General features: G+C 42.9%; 1 protein-coding gene and 1 pseudogene across 2 annotated transcripts in view; one reads left to right on the top strand and one right to left on the bottom strand.

Moving 5' to 3' along the window:
• LOC116272732 (selenocysteine insertion sequence-binding protein 2-like) overlaps positions 1–4,970 on the top strand; it is a 44,969-nt gene extending 39,999 nt beyond the window's left edge. For both annotated transcript variants that reach the window (XM_031661506.1, XM_031661505.1), the window contains one exon: positions 679–4,970. In XM_031661506.1, coding sequence (XP_031517366.1) covers positions 679–1,361 — 683 coding nt within the window. In that variant the 3' untranslated portion in view covers positions 1,362–4,970. The remainder of the gene's footprint in view (positions 1–678) is intronic.
• Positions 4,971–19,713: 14,743 nt separating this feature from the next.
• Positions 19,714–21,730, bottom strand: LOC116272735 (annotated as a pseudogene).
• Positions 21,731–22,433: the final 703 nt, after the last annotated feature.

Raw genomic sequence — 22,433 nt, 5'->3', positions numbered from 1 at the left:
CATTACAGGCCAAAAGATAATTTAAATAACTTGCTGAGTGAGCATGGTACAAACATATGAAATCAGAACTATTGTTGCTGGACATCTTGGCTCTTCTATCTCTCGGGTTGTGGGTCCTTGAGCCCAGTACACCTCTAGGCCACAAAAAAGTTAGGCAGTTCATTGATTTTCATGAGTGTATGGATTTTATTTATGAGTGCCAGTGAGCTCCCATTGGTATAAGAGCTCTTGCATTCTGAAGCATTAATATACTTATTTGTACCTCCCTGTTTCTTTATCTTGAATGTACATTTTTGGGAATTATTTTCCCTTTATAACATTTAAATTAGGTTGGGCACAGTGGCTCACCTGTAATCCCAGCATTTGGGGAGCTCAGGATAGGAGGATAGCTTGAGCCTAGGAGGTCAAGGCTGCAGTGAGCCAAAATCATGCTGCTGCATTCCAGCCTAAAAGAGCAAGACTCCATCTGAAATACACACACACACACAAGCGTGCGCGCACACACTTTCTCTCTCTCTCAAACTAGTACTAAACAAACTAAATTTGTAGTTTTTCCAGTTTCTAAGCCAACAAATTTATATATTTTGTTGTTCTTTCTTATTTGGGGGTTTTTAAAGAGTTGCATGATTTTGAAACAGTGTTCCAGAACGTTTTAAAAAATCTGCTTGATATTTGTAGAAACAAATTGGAGAAACATGGTGGAAACTTCAGATGGACTGGAAACATCAGAAAATGAGAAAGAGGTATCCTGTAAGCACAGCACTTCTGAAAAACCCAGTAAACTTCCATTTGACACACCCCCTATTGGTAAGCAGCCATCATTAGTGGCTACAGGCAGTACTACCTCAGCTACAAGTGCTGGGAAATCCACAGCAAGTGATAAAGAGGAAGTGAAGCCAGATGACCTGGAATGGGCCTCACAGCAGAGTACAGAGACTGGCTCTTTGGATGGCAGTTGCCGAGACCTTTTGAATTCCTCCATCACCAGCACCACCAGCACTCTTGTACCTGGCATGCTTGAAGAAGAAGATGATGAAGATGAGGAGGAGGAGGAAGATTACACTCATGAACCCATATCTGTAGAAGTACAGCTCAATAGTCGAATTGAGTCTTGGGTCTCAGAGACCCAGAGAACTATGGAAACCCTTCAGCTTGGAAAAACCCTTAATGGTTCTGAGGAAGACAATGTAGAGCAAAGTGGAGAAGAGGAAGCAGAGACGCCCGAGGTGCTGGAGCCAGGGATGGACAGTGAGGCATGGACTGCTGACCAGCAGGCCAGTCCTGGGCAGCAGAAGTCCAGCAACTGCAGCTTGCTCAACAAAGAGCACTCTGATTCTAATTACACAACCCAAACTACGTAACTCTCAGGAAATGTCGGCTCTCTATCTCCAGCTGTGGAAGGGTTGCAGCCATTACCATTTATGCTTCATCTCAACATTTTGCACTGTCCAGTATTTAATATACGTATTTAATTCCCAACAAATATTTTTGTAGCTTTTACTTGTTTTGTTGTGATCTGTAGCTTAGCTTTTGATTAGCATCCAGGTGTCTTTCTTTCTAAGAACTGTGTGGAAAATTCAGATCTGTTTCAGCTTATTTTGTAATCAAAAATAATGATAAAAAGAAGACCAGATCTTAAAGAAAATAAATTTCAAATGCTTACTTAAAGTTATTTTGAAAATTAAAGAACAAGGTTCTCAGGATAGAAGCAGTTATCAGTGTTTGCTTCAGGATTCCACCTCCTCTACTCTAATTTGACCAAAAAGTTGTTTGGGCTTCTTTAAAAAAGAACTGGGGGTGGAGTCAGAAAACTAAATAAAAGGCTGAGGGTAACTAAGTCCACCAGTGTTGTATGTTAAAAAATCGATGCAACTTTTATGTGGTCCACAAATGTTTAGTCAGAAGTCACTGATTATTGTAATTAATTAATGTTGGGATGGGCTAAAACAGAGTCTTCAAAACTTCGGCTAGCAGTGGAGCCACCATCTTAGATTATAGCTAGCTAGCCTCATTTGTGGAAAGTGATAGATGCTGTCTATAATAGTGAACAGTCACCCGTGATAGGACCTCCAGGTTCTCTCATATTTGCTTCTTACTTACCTCAGGAATGCTCTTGTACATAGACTTATTTACAAAAGTTAGGCACATTTTGACAGGTGAATAACTGTAACCGATTGTATGACTGCTGCACTTACATGTAAACTCTTCAGAAACAAAGTCTTCTACTGGTGTGTTCTCTTGCATGCTTCTGGTTCAGGACTCTTGATTTGAGATATGGATTTGATTGAGTATCCAAACTTGTCCTGAGTGCAAAACCGTTTCACCTTTTAAAAGATACCTATTTTGCACCTAGCCTTGAGCACCTTCCACATAGCAATGACCGTAGTTACTGTCAGGAGGTCAGGGAAAGGAACTTTGCACAACTTGTGACATGTATCCTGATAATCAAGGCTTAGATGAGGAAGTTTTAGAAGATAAGAGAAAGTTGTTCTAATTGTGCTGAAACTATTAGATGATTTAGAGTATACAGATATGTAGGTATTAATTCTCTATTCACTATTATTTATCTCTGCCCTTCTCTAGGAGTTTGTATACCTGCTTAGGAGACAATAAATGAGCTAAATGTTTTATTTGCTAGTCAGTCACCACCTGGACTTTAGTGACTTTACAAGTTTATGTAATGGTGGAAGAATGACAAACTGTATTTTTTGTGTCTTCCATCCAACTCCCCACCACCCCCAACTGCCCCCCCCCCCCCCCCCAACATGCACACGTGTGTGTGTGTGTGTATGCCAGTTTCCCACTTACAAGCTTCCATAAGCAGGCACACAACTGAGAAGGAAGGGGTATTTTCCCTGCCCTGATTATCTGGGGCAGGGCTTTGCCTCACAGAGGCAGGAGAGAAGAATTGGGCAGATTCTTTACTGAACTCATTGGGACTACTGTGCTAGTTTTGATGTTTTATAATGCTGGCATTTAATTACTGGAGAGATTGGATTCTTGGTTGGTGATTTAGTATTTGTGAATTGTGAAAGTTTAGGAGCATTGCTGTGTAGAAAATGTTAGTCAATCAACTTTATTATTGTGCTAAAAGGGGACATTATTATACTGTCCTGTCTAAACTGTTCTCCAGTATAGACTTCCTAGGCACTAAATATCCAATACTTAAAGGAACACAGCAGGTAAGGAATGAAGCCTCTGAAATAGTACTCATGGATTTATATGTGGCAGATCTTACTGTCTCTACACATTTGGAAGTGTTCATTGATTTAAAGAAATGATAGAGGTTTTGAACTACTGACAGTCTTAAAAGTGAATTTCAAAACTTTCATACTTTTTATGGTGTAAATTTCCTTTGCTCGATGTCAGTGATTCAGATAACTCTTGACCTTGAGATGATGGCTTTTCACAGGTTTCTTATATTTTATATCTCTTCTGAACATGAATTGTCGTTTTAGATTTTTGACATTTGTATCAAAAGAGAAGTTGAGGAAATCTTCAGAACACTGGTAACTTTTAATTTTGCTATGGACTTCAGAAGTGTTTATTTCTATGTTCGGTAAATGCTCTCGCATATGCAGTACCTCTTCTGCCAGCAAATCCAAGGCACCATCGCCTTTTTATGAGACAGGTCACCTCGAGAGGACAACCCAAGAATTAGTAAAGGCAATGTTACCATTTTGAGAGCATGCTTAAATAAATATTAATCACGTCTTTGTAACTTGTTTCCTTTAAATTTTGGAATATTGAATTACAGACTTTGGAGGAGTTGTGAAAATCAGGAAAGTTTTTATGTATTTTTTGAAGTGGGCGTGCTTGGCTCTTTGAAGACCTATAAAGAGATCCAGTGGAAAGAGTAAAGGTTCATCATCACAAGAAATAAAAAAACATAGTGATTCTTTTTCTTAATGTGTAGAGGTGGTTTTACTGGCAATAATTAATAATAGATTTCTATTTCCGTATATAAGTATATTAACTAAAATATGAATTACACTTCCAAAGTTAGATTTCTGCTTCAGTAGGTTTGTTTGCTGTGAAGATTACTTCTCAAAAGACAAATGTTCATATTAGCTTAATTTTTGGTTTAAATATGTTTGTAAATGATGTAATATATTTCTTTTGACTAAACATGGAAAAGTAATGTGTGTTATACATTGAGAAGTTTTTACTGGCTTTGACTGGAGGTTGTTTTTGCAGAGATGGTATTTTATATGATTCCAGTATTTCGAAAAGAATTAGTCAAAAGGAATTACATAGTTTAAATACTGAGAAATTAATATCCAAATATGTACTTGTCTGATTTCTAAATAAGCTGGGGGAGGAGGGAGGGGTGGGAATTGAAATGTGCAAATGAGTAGTGAATGCTACATTCATTTTCAACTCTTTAACATACAACTGTTCAATCTTAACACATTGTTACTTTAATATATGTATAAAGAAGTATTACTGTTTGTAAAGCTGCTGTTTGCTTAAAAAAACACCCTTGTCATGTATTTTCTGTATGTTGGGCCAACAGGTTAGAACATTAACCCATTTAAAAATGTTTATCTTTTTTTGATTTAAAAAAATTCTGTGAAATAATTTATTTACAGACATCTTCCTCCTCCCTCATCCCTTCCAACCTTTACATACATCACAGAATCAACCAAACTGTTTGCCTAATCTGAAATCTGAATCCTAATGAGAAAAATTTAAACTTTGTTGGCACATCACACCTTGAAAGTATTTGTATTATTTTATAATTTAATTTCTAAATATACCACATAAGTTTATAATTTAATGTCTTAATTGTAATGCTCTAATAAAAAACTAGCAAAATTAGTGTGAGTTATAACATGAAGGGATTTTCATCTTTTGCTCTATGAAGGATAATTGTTACATCACATTTGGGGGGTAATAACAGCTTTTTTGCACTATGTAAATACTAGTGGGGATTCTTCTGTACTAATAAAATGATTATTGAAATGAAATCTGTCCTTTCAGAAGAGATACTTGAAGAGTTCATGACTTTCCCCACATGTGGAAGACAGAAAAAAGAGTCCAGCTCAAGTATTGATTGGTGGTCACATGGGGTTGCCAGAAAAGGCTTTAAAATCGGCACGAAGGAGTTAAGAATAAAAATCTCCATCTGGGGTGGTCGGTGTGATCTGTGGCACGGGCCCAGGCATTTAGCCAGAAACCATCCTGGTGTTAGGAGAAGGCTTCTGTAGATTCCTTCACCTTTTTATATTAGTTCCCCTGTGCTGGGCACTGTCTTTTCCCAGTATTAACTCATCTAATCCTTACAACAATCCTGTGAAGTAGATTCTGGTTACTGTTTCTCAGTTTTCAGATGATGGAAGAGTCATGGAGATGTTAACCCAGCCCATGCGAAAGCCCATGCCCCAGTCACTGTACTTTGTTATGTCTTGGCGCAAAGTGCCTAGGGTGTGCAAAGCAAGCATGCTTCCTTCACCTTCAGGTGTCTTCAGGAATGTGGAGCAGGAGGACTGAAGATGGCCTTGGGGACTGAAGTTATTGGGCCTTACCTCATCGCTCTTTCCCTAAGTAGCCCCAGACCTTGTCACTGTGTCACAGTGACATGTAGGGAATCTGAAAAAGTACATTAATCTGCCAGAAAATAGTAATGATACTAATTTTCATAAATGAATTTTTTGGTGATCACAAAGAAAAGGAGGATGCCTCATCAGTTGTTATCAGATACTTCCTTTTTAACCAGTACGTGTACCACTCCCTAATTTTTTCCCGATAGTGATCAGTTTTTCTCCTAACTGACCAGAAGAGGGTGTGCGTCACACCTGAAAACAGTCAAAAGCTACATGTAATATTAATGCTTTTTTTAAAGCAGGAAAAGGCGAAGGAGAAGTAACGTGAACTATGGGCCTTGCCATTAAAGGTGCTTAGTTGAGTCTAAGCTCAGAACTGGGAACCGTGCCTATGCGTGTCATTTCATTTTAGAAAGAACATTTAGACATGGTGAATAGGTCACGTGAAATTTCTAGATTAGCAATTCAGTCAGTACTTTTGGCTTAATTTGGGTTCTTCTGATGTTATTGTCATGAAATATTACACTTGACTTATGTGTTAGGCATCAGTGGCAGCCTTGTGGTTGCAGAGCCAAATATGGTTTGGGAAATGGGAGGTGTTTCAGTTCTGGACCCAGTGTCAATCTCTGTATTTCTCCCTTCCCACTCCTTCCATTTTGACACTTTGAGTAATTATTTGGCAACCATGTGGCAAGCAAGGTGACCCTTACTCTTGCAGAAATGGGTTGGATAATTGTGCGACTATAAACTGGCTGTACCTGTATCTAAGGTTTCAGTTGGAAGCAGAGGATCGGAGCAAATAAGATAATGAGCTGCGTGAAATTTGGAGCTTCTGGCTGAGCATGATGTTCTTCATGTAATTGCTGAGGAACCAACCAAAGAATGGAATTGTGATCTGGTGAGCTATGGTTTTAGAGGCTGGTGTAATAGGTTTCTGTGGAAGGAATGAGTGCTTCATCTAGCCATGGCTTTGAATTACCCAGAGGGAGCAGATAATAGCCACAGCATTCCCGTGGTAGGCCTCTGGAGGCAGTGTCAGTTGCATCCTCATCTACCAGGAGATGAGTGATGTGAGTAAGGCGGTTCCTACTTCCTTGTGCAGATTTCTCCAGGTAATTGTTTTCACCCTTCACTTCTCAGCCTTCTCTCTGTTTAACTGAGTTAGAGAATTTCATTCCCTTGTAAACCCTCAGCTTGAGAATGGAGTAATGAATTGAAATTAAAGCAGTTAATGTTTGTTAGCTCTGGATAAAAAGAAAACTTCTAAAATATTGGCTTCTCAATCACAGAAATATTAGAAGTCATCATCCCTCTCATTGTTCCTTTTCCTTGCTTCCCCCTTCTTAAAGCCAACATTGTAAGGAAAATGGCGAACTTCTAACAAATCCTGTAACATCTGTAATTAGAAAGGTAAGAAATTACTGTGTTCCTATTTTACAAATACTCAAAACACCATGATGACCAAGAAAGATAAAACTATTTTCTTAATTTTCTCTTTTCCTAATAAAGTGTACCAATTAAATGATGTAATCTTCTAGATAAGGTGATAAGCAAACTATTGCCTTATAGCCTGTGGGCCAACTCTGCCCAGCAGCCTCTTTTTGTCAATAAAGTTTTGTTAGAACACAGCCACACATTATTTACATATTGTCCATGGTTGCTTCAGTGCTACAATGCAGAGGTGAGAGATTTATACGGCCTGCAAAGCCTGAGATAACTTATTCTCTGGCCCTTTACAGAAATGGTTTGCCAATCTCTAAAATTGAGATGATGTCCAACATTTTACACTCATGTGATTCCCACCCCCAGTTCTTTTATCTCTAGAGATGATACATTTATTGTGGTTTTACACTTTAAAAAACATACCAAGCTCTGCCCAGGGGTAGAAGACATGCAGATGCATAGGAGGAGCACCACCAGAAGCAAGCCTGGATGCTTTGACAGTACTGGGGTTTGGGAAGGCCTGAATTCTTGTTTCTCTATTCTCTAATATTGGGCAAGCCCCTGGAATCTCTGGTTCTTGATTTCCTCTTCTATCGGGGGATGTACTGGGTGAATCATAACTTGGCTCTTTAGAGAAATGGAGGCCATTTTTTGGTCAAGGATGGTCATGAGTTGGATGTGAGCTGGGCACTTTCCTAAGGCTACCATAGCCAAAGACTGCCAGCACCCTCAAGGTGGCCTGGAAGGGTCCTGTCCCCAGAATGGGTCATGGCAATTAAGCCGATCACCTTAGTTCTTACCGCTCCAACCCCTGCTAAAATTTGAACTGGAGGCCGGAGAAAGCAGAGTGGCGCAGGTGCGTGGTATGCAGGTATGCATAAAGTAGAGAGGCTATGAAAGTAACAAAGCAAGACTGACCACTTTGCATTTTTTTAGCCCATGCTGTGCTTTAATCAACATGACTTTTCTTTAATTGTGTAGAGCTTTTTATGCAGTTAAAATATTTTATAAGAATAACCAAAAGGAATGGGCCAACTAAAACGCAACTATTTTCTATCCCATAACTGACTTCCCAGACTTTGCACTGACTTCAATACATTGACAACAAAAAAATTAGTAGTGGAAATGGAACTGGAAACCAGATTTAAACCCCTATCTTGATCGATTTAGCAAATAATGACTATTTGTTAAATAGCCAAGAGCTACAAATTTTATCTTCTTCCCACGAATGAAAAACTCTTCATCTTTTCCCTGGCCTAACCCTCCCCCACGTAGTGAGAAATATGGGTTCCATCTATGACTCTCCCATCTGCTCTTTAGCTAGAGCAAAGTGCTTTAATCTTCATAGAAAGTTCTAAGATTGTGTTAGCAACCCACTTATTTGGTTTCCTTAGCAACCAGAACACAGTATTTAAAGTAATGACATTCCTTGCTCGGAATAGAAATTGAGTAAGCTGATCATGGTGCTCCTGGTCTGCTCAGGGCTGCTTCACCTCTTCAAACACTATTTTTCACCTGCCAGTTCATGGTAGCAAACCTATAAACGGTAGCAAAGGGGCAACTACCTGGAATACAACGTAGTGAAAACTCTGGACCTGTATCCACAGCCAACTTCACCCTGGCCAGCTGCAGTGGCCCCTGCAGTGGCCTAGTCTGTGGAAATATTGACAAAACAAACTGTCTCTTTTAATTCCAGAATTTAAAAAATGTTTCCATGTCCTTGTAACTTTTGCAGCAATTTAGGTTAGTTGCCACCAGCTTCCAAGAAATTCGAACACGAATCAAGATGATGAAGCTGCTCAGGCATTTAGAAAAAAAGCATAAAGAAAGAAAAAAGAACTTTGAAAGGAAATCAGTACTAAAGTACTGTCAACTAGGCATCTGCTGTTTTGTCTGGTTGGTACATCCATTCTTCGGGGAACAACACTTATGCCTCACACACCCACCAGCGATATAATCTCTTAATTGCAACAGGAGCAGGCAATTAAATGACCCTGAAACCATTGATTAGTCTGGAAAACCTGAAACAGTTGATCTATGCTGTGCCAATGGGTTTTATCCTTGGAAATTTTGGACTTGGGATTGAGAGAGCTTGGCTCAAATGGTTTGGGGTGCCTGGCTTTTAAGAGAGGAATCTCTGAAGTCATTTTTGGCCAAGAAAAAGCTAAATCTGGGTTAGGCAGTGTTGAACAGGTTTCCTTACTGTCAGACATTCTACAGCCTCCAATATCCTAATGTATTTTGACTCTCCATGAAGGAAAGATTTATTATATATCAGGCTGCATTTCCTCAACATGTTGGACCATGACACACAGAGTTCTCCAAATTTAGTCACAGAGCACTTTTTCTGTGCAGGAACTATGAACATCCTGGGGAACTAGTTTTTCATGTAATGTGCAACAAAATCTATGTTGCATGAACTCTGAAGGTCCAGGAGGATGAGACACATAAGGAATGCCTGGACTGCTGTAACTCGGAGATTCTCAACCAGGGGCGATTTCGCCCCCAGGGGACATTTGGCAATGTCTGGAAACAGTTTTGATTGTCACAACTGAAGAAGGGGCTACTGTCATCTAGCAGGTCAAGACCAGAGATACTGCTAAGCACCTTACAGTACACAAGAGAGCGACCCCACCCCACAAGAAAGAAGTATCTGGCCTGAAATGTCGACAGTGCAGAGGTTGAGAGGCCCTGCACTAACTCAACCCTGGTAGACTGCATTACTCTCGTATAGGTTCAGGGCCCCAATTAGGTGGGCCTGTGTTCATATGGTGAGTTATCAAATGCTCTTGACTTCTGTTTCTGGCACATGTTTATACATTCTCTAATGTTCCAGAGTTGGCTTAGCCAGAGACATCCAGGTCTTCCTGATACAATAGGCCTTATTTTAAAAAAGTGTTTTTTTCAACCGCCTGGGGAAGAGAATGAAGAGAGTTTGACCTGGAGCTTCTGATGACGTGCCAGTACCTCCTCCCATGTCTCCCACTTGTTTCCTCCCATCATGTGGGCAGGCGTGTGAGGAGCAAAAGGGCAAGGAGGCACCTCTGGCAAGGGCTGCTCAGTGAACACTCCAAGAAAAGCACAACTCAAGTGTGAACACGAGGCCAAAGGAATTCGCTGGTCTGGCCCCATCACACAACTGAATCAAGCAAAGGTGGCAGGGACTGAGTTTTCTAAGACACAGTGACATGGAGTCCAGCTGCCTGCCCTGCTGAGTAGCATCCCTGAAGCAGACACAAGAAAGCCTTTGCAGGATACTCCAGCCATCTCTCAGCGAATGGCTGCCCTGGAACCAAGTTCCTCAGGAGAATCACTGGACAGGGGCTTGGAAATGCCTGAGCAGCTCCTGTAATTCTGGAGAGCATGAAACACAAAGCCCCTGGCTACAAAGAAGCAGCTCCCTTCTTAAGGTCCCGCTACTGTTCAAAGACATAGGGAGACTTACTAAGCCACAATCCGTGGACGCTCTATTACATTTTAATCGAATCAGTGTTGGTTGATGCTGATTCTGGGCCAGGGTTGAGTTAGGTGCCCTGGCAGAGTTGACAGACACGCAGGCTGCCCCATCTCACACATGACTGTGCAGTGAGAGTTCCTAAATTGCTTGAAACATAGAACGTTATTCCAGAGTAGCCATATTAAAGTGCTCATTATATTCCCAACCTAAGTCCTAGAAACCCTTAACCATAACTCACGTTGGAGCTGAAACGATAGGGAAAACCCACAGTTAGAGGAAACTATGCTGCTACAAATGCGTTTCAGCTTCATACATTGAAACTGTTATTGAATCCCCCTTGTTTCTAGGAGAAAAGTGTATAATTCAGGAAAATAAGTACACATTTCCAATTACCTGGCCCCTCCTACTCACACATATAAATACACACACACACACACACACACACACACACACGGTCTTTCTGTTACCCAAACTCCAGTAGAGCAGTGTGAGAATCAAGGACCAAGGTTTCCCGGTGCAAAGGCAGGTCAGGAGCACTTTCCCCTGCTGGGGTGTTGATGTCTCAGAACAGCCACTCTCCCGGCTATGGCCCCCGGATACAACGACGGGGGTAAGAAAACACAGCACACTCCCCAAGTCTGTCAAATAGAGACACAGGGCAGGCAGCGTGTTTCCCCAACACAGAGTTCCCAGGTTAGAGGATCTTTAATATGGAGGGAATCGTAAAGATGATTCAGTCCAAGCCCCTCATTTACAGATGGGGAAACTGAGGCCCAGGGAAGTGAAAGAATCTGGCCAAGGCCACTTAGCTTTGTGGAGGCATATTAGGGCTGGGATTCCAGATCCACCAATCCCCAGGCTGTGCTCTTGTCCCTCCATCCTGAGACTCAGAAACTAGAATTCCCCTCGGGCTCCTTCCAAGGCCCAGTTCTACTTTTGCAAAACACATTCTCTAAGAGAAGCTTTGTTTCTGGCTAAAATAGCTGTGCTTGCTGAGTTGAGGTCATAGAACTCTTGAGGCAGATATTGCTAAACTTTGCCACCCCATGATACTGCAGATGCTGCGCTTTCTCTGCACCTAGAATCTTCCTTCTCCCAAGCAAAAATCAGCAATTGGCAGCACCACCAACCACCATCACGTGTCTCCCATCCTCACCATGTTTATCTCCGATTGTTGGAAAGGAGCTGCCCCCACTCTGGCCATCTTCTGACCAGAATGTTCTTAAATCTCAAGAAGAGAGAGACTGCTCTTTGTAGGTGTGTGATGGTGATGGAAGAGGAAATACAAACACTTTGTCAAAAGATGTAACACTGGTGCTCCACGGCCCTCTGTCTGCAGATGTCTGAAAAGCCTCCAAACCTCTTTTCTAACCTGGAAACGCCCATTATCTTGCTCAAAGCCATGCGGCTCTTTACAAGGTCCTCAGGCTGCCAGAGTGGGTGGAGCAAGGAGTTGACCATAATGATCCAACTATAGTACAATAATGTATTCCATGTGCAAGGCTGTTCACACCTTGAAAAATGCTTTTGTGTAAATGATCTCAGGTGGCCCTGTGAGGGAGGTAAGAGAAGTGATTCTTACACCCATTTTATGGATAAAAAAACTGAAAATAAATCTGATTATTCTTCAAATGTATCCGGTGGCAGAGGCAAGATCAGAACCCGAGTCTCTTGGATCCAGTATCTTTTCCAACAAACACAGAGCAGTCTTTTGAAAATTTTTTATTGTTCTTGAATAGACAGTATCTACACATGGTTCATAATTCCAAAGATACCAAAAGATGTACAGTGAAAAGCAAGTCCCTTTCCTGCTTCTCCACTTCGTTCCCCAAAGGCAGCTAGAGATGCAGCCTTCCAGAGCCCATCTAGGCACATCCCAACAATAGATATGTGTATGGAAATACATCTGTATGTGTGCATGTGTATAAACACAAATGAGAGAGCTTTTATTCTCTTAAACATATGTATTTTCCACTTCAGCCCATGTGGAGTTACATTCCAAAGGGATCAATAATGCTTATTTGGGTGGAAGGTGGGCAGTGGATCTTACAGTTAAGTGCACAGGCACTCTGCAGTCAGGCAGATCTAGGACAGACTTAACACTGATCATGTACATGTGACAAAACCTCTCTGGGTTTAGTTTTCTCATCTGACAAATGGACATAACCATTTCTAATACATAAGTGAGACAGTGTCTGTGACATGTTTAGCACATAGCGTGTCCAATAAATGGTGGCTACTTAACTGTATGCCTATGATGTGCCAGATAGTCTCCTGGGTACTGGAGAAAAGAGGTGTCGGCTCTTAAAATGCTTACAACTGAAGATTGGAGAAGGAGATCTAAACAAACAAATTTACTTTATTTATTTTTATATTTATGTTATACTAAATATTTTATATTTTATATATATTACGGCAGAATGGTTGGGAAGTCGTTCACAAAGAGGGTAAGAGCATACATAGACTCTTACCTGCAGGCAAAACATTCTTGGGGTGCAATCTCATCTTGAATGAGTTATTCAACTTGCCGTGAGCATCAGCTTCCTTGTCTGTAAAATAGGCATCATAATATAGAGTTGTGAGGATCAAGTGAAAGAATGCACAGCACTTAAAACAGTGTCCGGCATGTGATAGACATTCAATAAAGGGTGATTTTCAGAATTGTATAGAAGAAATGCCACTGTAGAAACATGTACAAGGCACCAAGGTGGCACATGGAGAGGGCAAGCCTTGCGATGACATGAGAACGGCCATGTAGCAGGCCCTGTAGTTGATGTTTCACACGCATCCTCTCACTGAATGCTCAAACTCCCTCTGCGAACTGTGTTACCCCCTTTTCACAGAAGAGAAAATCAAGGCTCAGAGAACTTCTCCCAAGGCATAGGCAGAAATGGCAATTCCCTTCTCATTCTCCTTTTATCACCTGGCTCTCCAGAGAAGAGTCACTAAAACCAAGACGTCAAGGACCTGGGGCACTTCGTAGGTGACATTCACTCACTTGCTCACACATCCTCAGATGTATGCTGAGCCCTGTTGTGCCCGAGCCTCTATGCTACACCCCGGGCCAGAGCAGAGACGGCAACTCTGGTCCTTGAGGAGCTTCTATCCCCGTGGCTGGACAGACCTCAAAGTCTCACTACACATCTGATCATTCATTCACAGCCATGATAGACAGAAGGAGATGTGCCTGGCTTCGGATCTGATCTGGTTCAAGAAGATGTGAGGTTCCACCTCCATCTGCTCTTGCCTTCCCAACGTCTCAGTTTATGAGGGAGATTGGAGGGTAGAGAGGAAGAGACTATGAGCAGAGGTAGAAGTCGTTGGGCTTGTTATTGCATGGAGGGGAAGAAAGTCTCTCTTCAACCCAGAGATCACAGGGCAGTCCTCTCAGGGGGCCTCCCATTGCCACAGCTGTGATGAGCACTGACCTTGGCCAAGCAACGCCTCTCACACCCACAGACAAGGAGGGTGTGGAACTGACAAGATGCTGAGCGTGTAGCTTCTACTGCTGTCATGGGTGGCACTGTTGAAGATATTCTTTACATCTAATTTACATGGCAGCTTCTAGTCTACCCAGCACTTTTGACATCCACCATTTCATTTTATTTGTTGTACATGATATTTATATACAACATTTATGTACAATTGGGGTGGGTGGGCCAGGAGAGATTGGGAATTACTTCTCACTACTGCTACTCCTCACTGTAGCTCAGTTTTCTACCTTCTCAGGTAAACTAGGTAGGTATTATCAGTCCCATTTTACAGATAAGGAAACTGAGGCCGTGAGCATTTAAGTGACTGGCCCGAGGTCACAGAGGTCATTTGCTTCCGAACCAGGGATTTGGTCAGAAGGGTCCTCACGTTGACATGCAGTGATGCCACATGTTGGCCCCTTGTCAGACTCTGCCTAAGTTTCACCCTGTGACAAAGAGCCTCTTAGCTCTCCACATTCTTTACCAGGTAGAATTAGGCTGTGTCCTGAGGAAATAAGGTCCTCATGGCAGGTGTGGACTTCTCTCCTTCCCTATGTTCTAGTGACACTCCCCTATACCCACTTTGGCTCCTGTTACGGACTGAATTGTGTCCCCTGCCTCCGTTCATATGTTTAAGTCCCACCTCCAATGTAACTGCATTTGGAAATAGGCCCAAGGAGATAATTAAGATTAAATGAGGTCATAAGGATGGGGCCCTAATATGACAGGACCAGTGTCCTTATAAGAGAGGGAGGCACCAGAATTCTCTCTCTCTAAGCATGCTCAGAAGAAAGGTCATATGAGGACACAGCCAGAAGGCGCATCTGCAAGCCAGGAAGAGAGGTCTCACCAGGAACCAACCCTGGCACCTTGATATTGGACTCCAGCCTCCAGAACAGTGAGAAAATGAATTTCTGTGGTTAAAGTCACCCAGTCTGTGTCACTTTGTCATGGTAGTCTGAGCAGACGAATAGAGCTACTACGTCCTAAATCTCCACCCTCCACCTTCACCTAAAGGCATTGAGCACAGGTATTTTACCCAAGACTTTCTCTCTGGGGTTCTCCTCAATTAACTGCTTAAATTAATTTCTCTTGCAGTGTTTATTTTCACAAAAACTTTCAAGAGAGATTTCCAAAGAAATAGCTTATGACCCTGAGAAACAGGTTTGGTTTCATCAGTGAACAGCATGAATTATGAAATTGATCATGTTCCCTTGTTTGACATGTTTGCTTGGGAGCTCAGAATTAAATTGACAGTCTAAACTTTTAGAAAGTTTACTTGCCCTTCTGTGAAACACTTTATATACTATCACCACTGCTTTCATCTTAAGTTCCTTCTTGTTTTTTCCCATCAGTTGCTTCTTACATTCATTTATTTCATAAGTTAATGGATGAATAACACATTCTTGTTGTAAATAATGAAAAGAACTCAGAAGTATACAGAACAAAACTTGAAAGTATTCATTTATTACATCATCGTACTCTCTGTATTTGTGTAAGTAGCCTCAAATCCATTTGGAACAATATTAGGAATAATCAAAAATTTTAAAACAAATAAAAGATATCTTTATCTGAAAAACAAATAAATAGATACCTTTGTTTGAAAGCTTACTACCATGCTAGGAATGTTCACGTATGCTTTCTCTTTTGATTGTCACAGCAACTCTATAAAGCAGATTTCATATGCCTGTTTCACAAACTAACGCAATTGAATGAGGTTAAGTTAGTTGTCCAAAGTCATAGTAAGTGGTAAAGTCAGAACAAAACTCAGATCAAGAGTTCAAAGTTTGTGTGTTCAATAGCAAAGTCATGGAATCAACCTAAATGCCCATCAATGGTGGACTGGATGGAGAAAATGTGGTATATATACACTATGAAATACTACACAGCCATAAAAAAGAACGAGATCATGTCCTTTGCAGCAACACGGACAAAGCTGAAGGCCATAAATTCTAAAAGAACCAACGCAGGAACAGAAAACCAAATACTGCATGTTCTCACTTATAAGTGGGAGCTAAACATTGAGTACACATGGCCATAAAGAAGGAAACAAAAGACACCAGGGCCTGCGTGAGGGTGGAGGGTGGGAAGGGGAAGAGAATTTTTTAAAAAACTATCTATTGGGTACTATGCTTTTTACCAAGGTGATGAAATAATCAGTACAGCAAACCCCGTGACAAGCAATTTCCCTATATAACAAACCTGCACATGTACTCCTGAACCTAAAAGAAAAGTTGAAAAAAAAAGTTTGTGTGTTTGATTTAGTTGTTTGTTGTTACTGTTTTAACTATCTTGATCCTCTACAACAAAGAGTAGGATTAGGAAATTGATGTACAACTGGGTTGTGTGGATGTGCGTGTGTTGCGGGGCAGCTGTTGTGAATTGCTTTTCATCACAGCTATTCCTCTGTCTGGTGCAAGCCGTTGGAATTATTTAGGCAATTCAGCCAAGAGCCAGGTTTTGTTTTCCCTTAAGTGGCAATAGAGACCTGACCCCGGCCAGCCGATCTTGTGTCAACTCCAGGAGAAAACTTGGCCAAGGCCAAGTGTAAGGACCGTAGCCTGTCACCTTCCACCACTGATCAGTGGGCCGCTGCTATCTGCTAGAATACAGGGCGGCCTCTCTCTCTGGTGAAGAGGCAGTAGCCGAGTCTGGACAGCAGATAGTTGGTGGGAAGAAACTTGCCCACCTCCCACCCGCTACTTCTCCCCAACCAGGGCAAGTTCACATTGCTATACAACACGTGTGCACAGGCGCCTTCCGGACCGCTGGCTCCAGTAATTTGTACTGGTGTCCCCCTCCTCGTAGGTCCTGGCCAGAGGACACAACTTTCGACAAAACACTGACCGCTGTCCCAGCTAGCAGGCAAGCCCATTTCTATTTTCATCTGAATTCCCAGCATCTTGGGGAAAGAACTTGGCCCTTCCTATCAAACAGACCCATGACGAGGGAGGAGAGCCTGCAGGCTCCTTCTTTAGCCTTCTTTGACTTGGACTCCGAAGACAAAGGTGAACTTGAGTGCTGCGGAGACACAGCTTCCCTTTATGCTCCCACCAGGCCCCCGGGCCGCCTAGTATCCAGCACTGAGGCCCTATTGTCCCGACGGAGCACCCGGGGCCTGACTGCCCACACTGTGAAAGCGCAGTTCCAGCCCCCTCTCCTCTCCCCCTGAGTCGCTGTGCCTGGAGAAGGGCTTTGGAGTTTCAGGGAATGCACACTGGCCCTTTTCTTCTCGGGGCGCCCGCAGCTTTGATGCTGCGCGCCTGGCAGCCGGGTGCTCCGCTGGTCTTCTTCAGAGAGACCGTGCGAAAGCGCGGACCAGAGGCTCTTCCCGCCGCCAGCCGGGGCTTCTCTAGAGGGGCACAGCCCGCGGCGGCCGCGGACCCGGCGGCCTGCAGCTCCCTCCGCCGCACCGAGGGGGCGCTGCGCCTGCCCGCGGGGAGCCCACGCAGCAGGAGCTCATCCGGGAAACTCATCCCTGGCCCGCCTTTCAGACGGAAAACAGGCAGCCGCGAGCCGGGCAATGCTACCTCTGGGAGCTGATTCTGAGATAATTAGATTGGGATCTGTGAGAGGATATGTCAAAAAAAACTTCTTCAGCCAAATCTTTCTATGAAAAATTGCAATCATGCTAAAAAGTTGGAAGAATGTTACAACAGACACCTATATACCCGCTATCTGGCGTCTGCAATTAGCATTTTGTATGGAAGGATTTAGCAACAGTGGCTATCACTGTCCTATTGTATGTGTGTGTAGGAATCTAAAACCCCCCTCTCCGATTTGTTAAATTATGCCACATTTGCACAATGGTACTATATAGCCGTTTTAAAGTAACATCGTGTATTCAGTGATATGGAGATTTTTTTAAGTTAAAAAAAAAGCAGGTAGAAAACCGTATGCACAATATTATGTTATTTTTGTTTGAAAAAGCAATTATTTATAGGGGAAAAAGCAGCCTGAGGTGGTTTTTGTCTCTAAAATATGAATAAGGATTGTGGCTAAATTAGGATATGGAAGAATTTAGTTTTCATAACTGACTTATGAAGTACTTCTATGCAAAATGAAAAAAAGAAATTTAAAACATGTGATCAACTCAAGAAGCTGACCAGGCTCCCTGGGATTATTTCAGCACTATTTATCATGATAGAAGTCCTGGGCTCTCCCAGCCCACATACAAACACTACTGTGTTGCCCCTTTTGGCCATTTCCAGCTCCACCAGCCCCACACAGGTTCCCAAATTTGCACTAGATCCTCACTTCTCTTACCCCTGCTTTCCTGCAGCAAACCACATTCCTCCTTCTCATCACTTACTCTTAAGCCAGAGAGGTTCCTTAGTCTCTATAAAGACAGAATCCTACCATGCTATTCACTTTTCCCACTAAAAGCAAAAGTCTTGTAAGATAAAATTCCTCTTCTTAAAAAGAAGTCTGGGGCTTAACCCAGAGGCAGACCCTGACGTGTCTCTCTGTGAGAGGCCTGTCCCAGTTAGATTCCCAGGAAAAAGCATTTTTTTTGGTGTGGGTTCTTCAGGAATCTTTAGGACCAGCTGGATGATATTTTCATCACTACACAAGCAATGGCACTTTGGGAGACTACAGTAATAATAGCTCACTTTGTACATGTATTTTCAGTTCACAAAGGAAATCCACAGACTCCCTTACAGTGATTCCCAGAGCATATCCAAAATCATTTGGAGATAGACATAGGGTTGCTAACTTATGTTTTGCCACATAGAGCCATTTAAATACTACCTAGTATACTACCTAGTATCCTAGATACTACCTGGTATACTACCTTGTGTCCTAGATACTACCTGGTATCCTAGATACTACCTGGTATACTACCTAGTATCCTAGATACTACCTAGTATCCATGTTTGCCGTTACTTCATAACAGAAAAGACATTTTACCACACACAGAAAATAGGAAGGACAATCTCAAAACTTTTTTTAAAAAGCAGTATTTAAATATAACTTCACTATAAGGTCCTCCTTTTCCCCCATGTATTTTACGATTATTATCATTTCTATATAAACTGGAGAAAACATTTTTACAGACAATCAGTGGTTTGGGAACAGTGCTCCATTGTTTTTGATACTTAGAGTTACGCACTTGCAGGTGAGGAAGCCAAAGTTTACAGACCATCGGCTGATGGAATGTTTAGAATCAAATTCAAGTCTGTCTGCTCCCAGCGGCTTTTTCTTATTCCAGATTGCTTCTGTCTAACCATGTTGCCAGTGTGATTCTACCAAGAGAAAACCTAACTAAAAAGCAAATGAAAGTCTTGGCTATGCTTGGATCACCAGACTACACCTAGTGGGTCAAATTTTATTTTTGATTGAAAAATCACTGAGCTCATCAGATGGAATTAGCCTTTCAGGAAAGTTCCTCTCTAAGTTCATTATTTACTTAATCAACAAAGTCATTCATATAGGTGGTTTCTAGGGGAGAATTATATGTTAGAATTCTAATATTTCTACTTGTATGTATCTATCCATATACGTCTATTGACTGGTGCCTGAAATTCCTTCATTTTGGTCTCCTTTAGTGATAGGTTTTTAAAAATCACTAAAAATGTAAGAATAAGGCAAAAAGGTAGACAGCATGTCCTTTCAATGTAATACTGAAGCATTGTTTAACAAGCTCAATTTTTTTTTAACTTTTATATTCTGGGGTGCATGTGCAGGCTTGTTATAAGGGTATATTGCATGATGCTAAGGTTTGGGGTGCTAATGATCCCATCACCTAGGTACTGAGCATAGTACCCTATAGGTTTTTTTTTTTTTTTTTTTTGGCAGAGCTAACTGAGGTTTTATTTTGGGGGGAAAAATGGAATTGGAACTGGAGGCATGGGCAAGGCAGTTCTCCCGGGCAGTAAACTTCCCCACGGGTGGGCTGAGGGCCAGGGCTGAACCTCAGGTGGGCCTCCTGTTCCCTGTGCTCCCCTGCATAACGGCCTCCCTCCCAGGCTCTGAGGCAGCGGCAGGAGGGGTAGGCTGGGCAGGGCTGCTGTGGCCATTCACTTGGGCAGGACATTAGAGGACTCGGACCCCAGCTTCCCATCGCGGGTCTTGATCGTCTTCACAACCACGGCCCTGAGGGAGCTGGTGCAGCTGAAAGAGCTGGAGGCCCGGCCAGAGCCAAAGCTGGAGCCCCAGGCCTTAGCTGAGGTCAAGGCTTGTGACGCACTGGTAGCGGAGCTCAGCGCACCTGCATAGCCACGGGTGGTCTTCCTATGCATACTCGTATTCTGCATCCCAAACTCCAGCCGGCTCTCCTCGCGCTCCAGTAGCTTCCTGTAGGTGGCGATCTCGATGTCCAGGACCAGCTTGCCGTTCATCAGCTCCTGGTACTCAGGCAGCTGCCGCGCCATGTGCCCTGTCGTGCTTGGCCCACTGCTGGGCGGCCTCCAGCTCGGACAGCTTGGCGTTGGCGTCCTTAACCGCCAGCTCCCCGCGCTGCTCAGTATCTGCGATGGCGGACTCCAGGGAAGCCCTCTGCTCTGGCCCTTGAGGCAGGCCCTCAGTCTCAGCCTGGAGCCGGCTGATGTTTCGGTTCATCTCAAAGATCTTCGTCTTTGTGCGACGCCGGTCATCCCAGTGCTTCCCAGCCAGTGTCTGCAGCTCCTCATACTTGATCTGGTACATAATCTCAGCCTCGGCCCGGCTGCAGTTGGCGATCTCCTCGTACTGCGCCTTGACCTCCGCGATGATGCTGTCCATGTCCAGGGAGCCGCTGTTGTCCGTGGACAGCACCACAGATGTATCCAAGATCTGGGACTGTAGCTCTGGGATCTCCTCTTCATACAGCTGCCTGAGGAAGCTGATCTCGTCAGTCAGCCCTTTCAGATGAAACTCCAGCTCTCCCTTGTTCATGTAAGCTTCATCCACAGCCTTCTTGACCAGGACAAATTCATCCTCCATCTCTGTAAGCTTTTTGATCTCATCCTCGTACTTTTTCTTGAAGTCCTCCAGAGCCCCTGCATGTTGCCAAGCTCCGCCTCCAGTTTCAGCTTCTCCTGGCCCAGGGTCTCCAGCAGCCACAGAAGGTTGTTGATGTAGCTCTCCAACACGTTGTCCGAGAACAAGTTGCTCCAAACCGTCTTCTGCTGCTGCAGGAAGCTCCACTTGGTCTCTGGCATCTTGTTCTGCTGCTCCAGGAACCGTACCTTGTCAACGAAGGAGGCAAACATGTTGAGGGTCTTGATCTGCTCTTTCTCCTGGGTGTCCGTGGCTTGCATGTTGGGGTCCAATTCCAGGTTAAGGGGGCTCAGCAGGTTCTGGTTGACTGTGATGGCTGTGATGCCTCCCATACGCTGGCCCCTCATAGCCTCCACACAGACCCATGCTGGTGCCCAGGACATCTCGGAAGCTGCTGCTGCTCACTTGGGAGAAGCTCAACAAGCCTAGTTAATAATTTTTTTTAACTTTTATATTCAAGGGATACATGTGCAGGGTTGTTATAAGGGTATATTGCATGATGCTAAGGTTTGGGGTACTAATGATCCCGTTAGGAGGCCTGGGGCCAAGAGGTGGACACCTTGTAGGACTTCTGGGTCACCCTGATGGACATGGTGGAGGCAGGAGTGGAGGCAGGCAGGCTGAACCACGCAGAGATTCGAGAACGAACGGAGAAGCTACTTCTAGGACCCATAGTTAGTTTTTCAACCCTTGCCTCACTCCTGGCGTCTCCCCCAATAGTCTCCAGTATCTATTTTTGCCATATTTATGTCCATGAGCACCCAATATTTAGCTACCACTTATAAGTGAGAACATGCAGTATTTGGTTTTCAGTTCCTGCATCAATTCACTTAGAAAAATGACCTCCAACTTCATCCATGTCAATGCAAAGGACACGATTTTGTCTTTTTTGATGGCAGCATAATATTCCATGGTATATTTGTATGACATTTTCTTTATCTAATCCACCATTGATGGACACCTAGATGTAATGTCTTTGCTATGGTGAATGAAGTGCTGCAATGAAGATATGAGTGCATGTGTCTTTTTGGTGGAATGTTTTCTTTTCTTTTGGATACCTACCCAGTAATGAGATTGCTGGATCTAATGGTAGTTCTGTTTAAAGTTCTTTGAGAAATCTCCAAACTGCTTTCCACAGTGGTTGAACTAATTTACATTCCCACCAACAGCGTGTAAGCATTCCCTTTTCTCTGCAGTCTTGCCAATATCTATTGTTTTTTGACTTTTTAATAATAGCCATTCTGACTGGTATGAGTGGTATCTCATTGTGGTTTTGATTTGCATTTCTCTGATGATTAGTGATATTGAGCATCCTTTCATGTTTTTTGGCTGCTTGTATGTCTTCTTTTGAGAAATGTCTGTTAATGTCTTTACTCACTTTTTAATAGAGTTGTATGGATTTTTTTGCTTGTTCAGTTGCTTAAGTTATAGATTCTGCATATTAGACTTTTGTCAGATGCATAGTTTACAAATATTTTCTCCCATTCTGTAGGTTGTCTGTTTACTCTGTTGATAGTTTCTTTTGCTGTGGAA

This window comes from Papio anubis, unplaced genomic scaffold (genome assembly GCF_008728515.1).
Source record: "Papio anubis isolate 15944 unplaced genomic scaffold, Panubis1.0 scaffold177, whole genome shotgun sequence".
NCBI lineage: Eukaryota > Metazoa > Chordata > Mammalia > Primates > Cercopithecidae > Papio > Papio anubis.
This window is presented reverse-complemented; position numbering and strand designations above follow the sequence as displayed.